The 8,514-nt window shown below is 53.6% G+C and overlaps 2 protein-coding genes across 2 annotated transcripts in view; one reads left to right on the top strand and one right to left on the bottom strand.

Annotated features, from left to right (window-relative positions):
• Positions 1-3,159, top strand: part of LOC107213784 (solute carrier family 2, facilitated glucose transporter member 5) — a 10,320-nt gene extending 7,161 nt beyond the window's left edge. Inside the window, exons 8-13 of the mRNA XM_015648599.3 lie at positions 25-212; positions 546-656; positions 921-1,022; positions 1,423-1,498; positions 1,809-1,936; positions 2,541-3,159. Coding sequence (XP_015504085.1) covers positions 25-212; positions 546-656; positions 921-1,022; positions 1,423-1,498; positions 1,809-1,936; positions 2,541-2,768 — 833 coding nt within the window. The 3' untranslated portion in view covers positions 2,769-3,159. The remainder of the gene's footprint in view (positions 1-24; positions 213-545; positions 657-920; positions 1,023-1,422; positions 1,499-1,808; positions 1,937-2,540) is intronic.
• Positions 3,160-3,491: 332 nt separating this feature from the next.
• CA6 (carbonic anhydrase 6) overlaps positions 3,492-8,514 on the bottom strand; it is a 21,033-nt gene continuing 16,010 nt past the window's right edge. Inside the window, exons 5-9 of the mRNA XM_019008740.2 lie at positions 7,862-7,928; positions 7,252-7,409; positions 5,365-5,479; positions 4,902-5,000; positions 3,492-4,435 (exon numbers count right to left, since the gene is read on the bottom strand). Coding sequence (XP_018864285.1) covers positions 3,822-4,435; positions 4,902-5,000; positions 5,365-5,479; positions 7,252-7,409; positions 7,862-7,928 — 1,053 coding nt within the window. The 3' untranslated portion in view covers positions 3,492-3,821. The remainder of the gene's footprint in view (positions 4,436-4,901; positions 5,001-5,364; positions 5,480-7,251; positions 7,410-7,861; positions 7,929-8,514) is intronic.

Raw genomic sequence — 8,514 nt, 5'->3', positions numbered from 1 at the left:
ACAGCTCCCCGTGCTCCCCACCAGCTCTGCAGAGGCTCAGGGGCCGGGAGGACGTGGATGATGAGATACAGGAGATGTACCAGGAGGACCAGTCAGAGAAGGAGGAAGGGCAGTTCTCTGTGCTCAGCCTGTTCACCTTCAGGGGCCTGAGGTGGCAGCTCATCTCCATCATCGTCATGATGGCAGGCCAGCAGCTCTCGGGGGTCAATGCTGTGAGTGGGGCAGGCCGGGGGTACAAAGGAGGGCTGGAGCTTCAGAGGGGGTGATGGGGACAGCGCTGGCACAGGAGAGAAACCCAGGGGTGCCCCTCTGCCCAGGACACAGCCAGTGTCACCCTGGGGTGGGCCAGCCCTGGCCAGCAGCAAATCCATGGACGAGGTACAGGGTCAGCTGCCCTGTCAGTAACTGGAATATTTATAAAGTGCTTGTGCACAGATCCAAACACCAGAAGTGAACAAATTCCATCCTCAGGCCTGTGTGTGCACCAGTGCCAGGATTTCAAAAGGGGGATTCTGCCTCTGAACACAGCTGTGGTTCTGCTGCAGGTGTTCTACTACGCAGACAGGATCTTTGAGTCAGCAGGAGTGCCCAGCAGCAGCATCCAGTACGTCACCGTGTCCATAGGAGCCATCAACGTCGTCATGACTTTGCTTGCTGTAAGTTTGTGCTGGGGCTCTCAGTTCTGACTTGCCTCCCCCTGCTGAAATGAGGTTGTGCTCATGGAATCCTACAGGCACAGAATGGTTTGGGTTGGAAGGGACCTTAAAGATGCCCCAAAAACCTTCCCCATGAGCCTTATTTGCACTGGGAGGTGCTTCCCATGACAGATGCCCTGTGGTGTCCCTTGGACAAAAACATCTGCAGCAATTGCTGAGCCCCTGGTGCCTCAGGTTTTCATTGTGGAATCCTGTCTCTCCCAGGTTTTCATTGTGGAATCCCTGGGGAGGAGGATCCTTCTCCTGGCTGGCTTTGTGCTGTGCTCTGCCTCCTGTGCAATCTTAACTCTGGCCCTCAACCTCCAGGTACGTGTGAAAGGCTCGGGTGGTCCCACCCATGATTCTGGACTTTACAGGGAACAGGCCACTGGAATATTTTGAGGATGCTTCTACACCCTGGGGAGGAAGGGACAGCATGAAAGGTCTCTGTACTTGCATATCTACATTAAAGAAAGCCAGGAAAAGCTGTGATCCTGCTTGCCTGGATGCTCCTCCCAGGATGTCACTGCATGCTCACAGCTCCTGCTGCATCCCCCAGCAAGGATCATACCCAGGCTGGGGTTTCTGTGGCTAATTATGGACATGTCTGCCACTGAAGGGTGACACAGCCTTTAAATGCCTCCAGATCTTACTGTGAACAGTGCCTTAAATGTGCTGGGGATGTTCAGACAGGAACCACATCTAACCTGTGATCCAATCCTCACAGACCACAGTCTCCTGGATGTCCTACCTCAGCATAGTCTGTGTCATTGCCTACATCATTGGACACGCCATCGGACCCAGTGAGTGCCCACAGCCCCCCCAGTCTCCCCCACAAGCTGGGTGAAGCCAGGTGTTATGCTCAGTTTCCAACCAAAACCTTTGTGGGGCTCCTCCAGGGAGGTTGGATTTCACCTCTGTGTGACCATGCCCTGTGCAAGTCATTGAACTGCCCCGGTTTTTATCTTTAAATTGAATCCTTGTTTGATTTACTGGGTGCTTCTGAACGCTGATAGTCAGAAAGCACTGTCTGGACTGAAATGAGCAGTGTAACTGGGGATTCAGGGTGAGGGGGTTGCCTTTGGGATTTCCTCACCTGTGGCTGGCCTGCAGGTCCCATTCCTGCTGTGATGATCACGGAGATGTTCCTGCAGTCGTCCCGACCCGCGGCGTTCATGGTGGGGGGCTCTGTGCACTGGCTGAGCAACTTCACCGTGGGGCTGGTGTTCCTCTACATGGAGGTGAGAGCCCCAGCACAGGACAAGGCTTGGGCTGGAAATCAGCTGCTCACCCTGCTCTTACAGACAGGCTTTGAGGAGCTGTGAATGCACCTGCTGGCTCTCAAAACCTGTGTGTGGGATTGTGTTAAGGGCTAGAGCCTGATGCTCCTCAGCACTTTCCCACCACACCTGGCTGCTGCACAGGCTTTGAAAGAAAGCAGTTTGATTGCCAGGACTCATCCTGAGCTCAGGAGCTTGGAAAAGATGGCAAATTCCCCATCCTCCACTGCAGGATGTGCCTGGGGGGACAATTTGAGCTTCTGAAATGTGGGTGCCCTGTTCAGACTGCTCCCAGCAGCAGTGACCATAAACTGCTGCAGCCCCTGCCTTTAACCTGTGCAAAGGCAGCTGCTGAGTTCAGTTTCCCAGTAAGTTTCCAGTAAATCTGGTAGTTTGAGAAGACAGAATCTAAAACCACCCCAGCTTTGAGTGGTTCAGCTCAAAATATGTGCACCTCACTGAGGCTGCTTCTTCCATGGCCAGTGCAGGGTGCAGCAGGTCCAGAGCAGGTAAATCCCACCTGGAATGTTGTCCTGACCCCTGCTCTCTCCTGTCACTGCCCCAGGCTGGGCTGGGGCCCTACAGCTTCCTCATCTTCTGTGCCATCTGCGTCACCACCGTGCTTTACATCTTCTTCATCGTTCCTGAGACCAAGAATAAAACCTTCATGGAAATCAACAGGATCATGGCCAAGAGGAACAAAGTGGAGATTCAGGAAAGCAAAGAGCTTGCAGATTCCTACCCCCTGCAGAAGCAGGAAGAGAAGAAAGTGCTCTCCAGCAGTGAGATGTGACCCAGCTGTGTTTGGCCAAACAAATACAGGGATTCCTCCTTTGATGCTGATCTGACAATCATGGAGCTGTTACGGCTGGAAAAGACATTTAAGATCAAATCCAGCAGCAAACCCAATGCTGCCAAGTCCTCCTCTTGTTCCAAGACAAGTCCTGGGCCAGCTCAGTTCTGTGACCAAGTAGCTGATGGCATGAGGTGAAGTGTCCCTGGTGTCCTGGTGACACGTCTGGGGACACGAGCCAGCCCTGGGCTGGGTGTGGGGCACTCGTGAGCAAGGAGTGCACTGAACTCCAGAGGAACTTGTGTGCCTGAGGGTCCAGCAGGGGGAAATTAAATTCAATTTGGTGTATCAGTGTGCTGCCCTCTGTTCTGAACAAAGCAGAATTGTTGAAGAGCTTGGCATGGATTTTGTGTTGTAGATGGAGAATCCTTCACAGGATTTACATTAACCTTAGAACATTAGTTTATATACACATATACCTGCACTCGAGTTTGTGATGTTTTAGTGTTGAAAGAGATGTTTCTGTGCTCTGTCTTTACATGCACCACAGAAAGGCAGAGTTGTGCCAAGGCTCAGGGATTGCACACTCTTGTCCTAAGAGCTGCCCTGCCAGCACTTCACGTCTGCTCTCCCACGGGACCCAGCTGCAAGGGAAGGGGTGGTGAGCTGCTGGTGACAAACAGGAGGGACAAGCAGGGGAGATGGTGAGAAACTGAGACTGGGTGAGGGATGGGAGAGGAATTTTATTTGAGAAAGCAGCTCCTTTGACCAGAGAGCAGCTCTCTGGCATGAAAAAACAATCTGTGTCTGGGGATCTAAATCAGCACCCTGGGAGGGATGTAACAACCCAGGGTGCTGGACTGTGCCAGGTTCTGCAGTTCATTGCTTTCATCTCACTGATGGAGGTTTTGGTCTCTTGGAAAACCCCCCTGGAGCACCAGGAGATGCACAGTGAGCCCACACAGAGCAGGAGGAGAAACAAGCACTCAATCTCAGTTTTCCCAACAGGCAGCTTGTGTTCTCTGGATGCCCTGAGAGGAGCAGAGGCTGTGCTCACTGGCAGCTGGTGTCAGGCTGCAGGATCACCCCTCCCAGCAGGGCCATGGGGGTTTGTCCCCAGGCAATGACGTCCCCCTTGGGCTGCCCCTCTTTGCACAGCGCCAGCGCCCGAACCTCCGTGGCGTTGAGGACTCGGCTCCACAGGTTCAGCTGGGCCATCCACCCCACAAAGCCATTGGAGAACGTCCCAAGCAGAGTGTCCCTGTCCTTGCCGAGGAGCAGAGTCCCCCCAGCCCGGCTCACGTAGCCCTTCTGGAGCCTCTTTGCTTTGCCAGCTGCTCCGTTGAGCCACAGCGTGGCCGTTCCCTCCCGGGAGGCCCAGGCCACGCAGTGGTGCAGCCAGCCCTGTGCCTCCTGCTGCAGGGGGAAACTGAGGAACTGCCCCCCCAGCCACAGCCCCAGCTCCGTGCCCACCGTCACCACCAGCTCGTAGTCACTGTCCCCAGTGCAGTAGGACAGGATGGTCTGGCAGCCCAGGGGCTGGGCTCTGCTCCAGAAACACAGGGTGAAGGCTTGCAGAGACACAGCACGGAGGGGATGAACCTCCACAAAGCTCTCAATGTTTTCCACGGGGAAGTAGAAAGCTGGAAAAGTGCTGGATTTCGTACCTGAAATAACCAAAAAAGGCAGCAGTTCCATTTCCTGTAAATCAGGCCAAATTCTGGAGAAGAACAGCCACAGAACTGGTAGGGCTGTGCAGTCTGAGTTTGCAGTTACTGCTGTGTGTTGTGCCAGCAGGGAAGGGCTTTGAAATGATGAAAAGCTGAGCTTAGCTCCCCCACCCAAATGTTTGGGAAAACCTTGTTTTTCCCTCCTTCCTCCTCTTTTCTCACATTGTATAAAATAGAGGTGATGATTATTTATCCTGTGGGAATTGAGCTGAAATTTTTGACTGTAAAAATGTGTTCCCATGTGGCAGGAGAGCTGCAGCTGCAGCAGAATATGGTTCCAGATATGGGACCAAATTCTGTGTGTGTCAACACCAAACCTGTCAGTGGTTTGGGCCACCAAGGTCAGCAGGGCATGGGCTCTTCATCCTCACAAGGTGAGCTGGACCCAGCCTGTGTTTCTTACCTGTGTGGCTCAGTCCATTCAGCAGCTCTGTCCTCATGTCCTGGAGCTGCAGCTGGATTTGATCCAGCCTGAGGGTGAATTCCTCTGGATGACACTGTGCTGGAGCAAGCAGACAGCTGAATTTACAGAAGGCTGGGACCTACACGAGCCACATTTTCTAGTTTGAGCAAAAGCTGTGTTTCAAAATGCAGCTCCTCTCCTCTGTGTGGTGCCTAGCTGCCCAGCCAGAGCTGTTCCCACACACCAGACACACCTGAGTGAGGGTCCTGACGTGGTGCCAGCTGTCCTGGAGGTGTGACACTCAAAGGGCAGGGCTGGCACACACCTTAAACAAGGGGACCCCACCTGAGCAGGGACACTGCTGCTCCGGCCATTCCAGCCCATCCCACCCAAGGGATTCACAGTTTCACACCTCCCTGGGGTGTCTGTCCCCCCCAGGTGTGTAGGGACCCCCGGGCCTTACCCTGGGCTCGGAAGGAGGCCTCCACCACACGGCCCTGCAGCGGCTGCACGTGCCGGTAGTCATTGCGCAGGGTGCGGTTGTGCCCGTCCAGCAGGGAATTCTCCAGGAGCTGGATCTGGGACAGGGACATCACTCAGGGACAGGGACATCACACAGGGCATGGGGACATCACTCAGGGACATCACTCAGGGACAGGGACATCACTGAGGGCATGGGGACATCACACAGGGCATCACTCAGGGCATGGGGACATCACACAGGGACAGGGACATCACACAGGGACAGGGACATCACACAGGGACAGGGACATCACTCAGGGCATGGGGACATCACTCAGGGACAGGGACATCACTCAGGGATGGGGACATCACACAGGGCATGGGGACATCACACAGGGACAGGGACATCACTCAGGGCATGGGGACATCACTCAGGGCATGGGGACATCACACAGGGACAGGGACATCACACAGGGACATCACACAGGGACAGGGACATCATTCAGGGACAGGGACATCACACAGGGCATGGGGACATCACTCAGGGCATGGGGACATCACTCAGGGACAGGGACATCACACAGGGACATCACCCAGGGACAGGGACATCACACAGGACGGGGACATCACACATGGACACAGAGACATCACACAGGGCATGGGGACATCACACAGGGACATCACTCAGGGCATGGGGACATCACACAGGGACAGGGACATCACAGGGACATCACCCAGGGACAGGGACACAGGGACACAGGGACACAGGGACAACACACAGGGACACAGGGACACAGGGACAACACACAGGGACAGGGACATCACTCAGGGACATCACAGGGACATCACACAGGGACAGGGACATCACAGGGACATCACACATGGACATCACACAGGGACATCACAGGGACAGGGACATCACCCAGGGACATCACAGGGACATCACAGGGACATCACAGGGACATCACCCAGGACAGGGACACAGGGACACAGGGACATCACAGGGACATCACCCAGGACAGGGACACAGGGACAGCAGCTCTGCCCAGAATCACAGCACACACCCTGCAGCTCAGGATTGCACTGAGAGCTCCTCAGCCAGGAATCCTCAGGGTGCCTGGGCCAGCAGCAGGAGGGGAAGGACCAGGGCTGAGGGCTCTTATCAGCTGATTAATGATAAGATAATCATTTTTCCTGGGGGACCTCTGAGCACCTGCCTGATGACATGCATGCAGGGAGACTTTACTGCTACTCTCTACCTTTCTCACAAATGCCTTCCAGCCTTCCCCTGCCAAAAAGAGGATTTCTTTTTCAAAGAGAACACACTGTGATCCCCCACTACTGTGCTCTCAGTTTATCTTGTTCTTCTCCTGGAAGAAAATGTTTCTGATGCTTCTTTGTTATTTATTAAATTGAAAGCATTGCTCTCAGTGTAAGTCTAGACAATGAAAAACCCTGAAATTCCTTCTAAAATCCGCCAATTATTCTGTAATTATTTTAATGTTATGAATGGCTTTTTTGTTTGTTTGTTTTGGGGGGTTTTTGGTTTTTTTGTTTGGTTGTCTGGGGTTTTTTTGTTTGTATTTTTTTCAGGGGGAATCTCTTGCAGTAGTTTTTGCCTTGTTAATTCTCACTGGTCTCTTTTTAGTGCTCCAGGGTGGCTGAGCTTAAGCAAGCAGAGAGTTTTGTTATCAGACACCAGAGCTTGGGTCACCTGCTGCCAGCCTGACCCTGCTGTGATGCAGAATCACAGCCACAATTCCAGTTGCTCAGGAATCCATCCCAAAAGCTGTGTGACAGAGGTGCCCTAAGAGCTGCTCCCAAGATCCCTGCAGGGCAGGAAGGGGATGTTTGGAGGGAAGGGAAGCTGGGGGGAGGCAGCACTGACCTGGGTGTGTGACAGGACAATGGGGGAGTGGAAGATGGTCCAGATGACGCTCTCGGAGCACGGGGGGGTGGTCAGGGAGCCCTGGTACCTGTAGAAGTGGGAGAGGTTTTCTGGCAGCATGGCCTGGATGTCCAGAGAGCTCAGCGTTGTTGATTGACCTCCAAAGGAAGCAGAGAGGACACCAGGAGTTAATGGGGAGGGGAGAGAGAGGTCAAAGTGCTCTTGGAGCCGGGGGTGGGGGGAAAAATCCCCCTGGCCAGAGCTCATCAGGCCTTTGGTGGAACTGGGTGGAGATGGAGAGGCCCTTTGTGAGCCTGTGGTTTGTCAGTCAGAGATGTCTGGGGGTGTGGGCAGCTGCTCCCAGCGCTCTGCCAGTCCTGGGGGTGTGCCCAGGAGGCATCAGGGGGTGTTGCAGGCTGCAGGAAGCTGATATTTGGTGCTGCACAGCTCCAGGAGTGCATTTATTGCTGCCCTGGGCTGGGTGGCTGGAGCTGTGCAGGGCTGAGGATGCTCTGCCAGCACAGCAGCAGGAAAATGTCTGTTCCCAGAGGCAGTGTGTGCACACAGGCTGGGAGTGTCAGGGACAGAGAAAGGCATTCCCAGGTCTTACCTGCAAACCTGATCCTTGCCAGCTTGGAAATGAATTCACTGTAGTAGGTGTTCTCAAAGTGCCCATCCTAAACACAGCACAGACACTTGATCAAAAGTTATCTTTTGATATTATATAAAAGTTATCTTTTGATATCTGCCCGTTATTCTCACTGCTAATCAGCTGGGGGGGATAACTCACGGGCTGGGAGACAAAAACCACCACAGATCTCCTGATGGGCTGGACAGTGCAAGGCATGCTCAGGTTTGTACAGCTTGAGTAGAATAGTGATCAGGATTCTTTTTTACTGCTTTTAAATCCACACTGAATCAAGTGTTCTCAGGGGCAAAGCAGAGCAAGGCTTGGGGGCACAGCAGGGAAACCCCAGCTGCCATATCTGATATTCTTATATATGGGATATATCTCTATATATCTATATCTACATATAGATATAAATAAAATCCTACTTATGAGGTTTTCTGGGGCTCCCAAGGGATATGTGTGAAGCCCAGATAGCCCAGGGGAAGCAGCACAGCCTCCTAAAGAGGTGCCAGACCCCATTTCTTGGGACAGCTGTACAAACCTGGCCAGGGCTGCTGTGTGTGAGGGAGGTTTAGCCCAGGCAGTGCCCCTGCCCCAGGCTGGGTCACACATACTGTGTACAGGAAAGCCAG

This window comes from Parus major, chromosome 21 (assembly GCF_001522545.3).
Source record: "Parus major isolate Abel chromosome 21, Parus_major1.1, whole genome shotgun sequence".
NCBI classification, from domain to species: domain Eukaryota; kingdom Metazoa; phylum Chordata; class Aves; order Passeriformes; family Paridae; genus Parus; species Parus major.
This window is presented reverse-complemented; position numbering and strand designations above follow the sequence as displayed.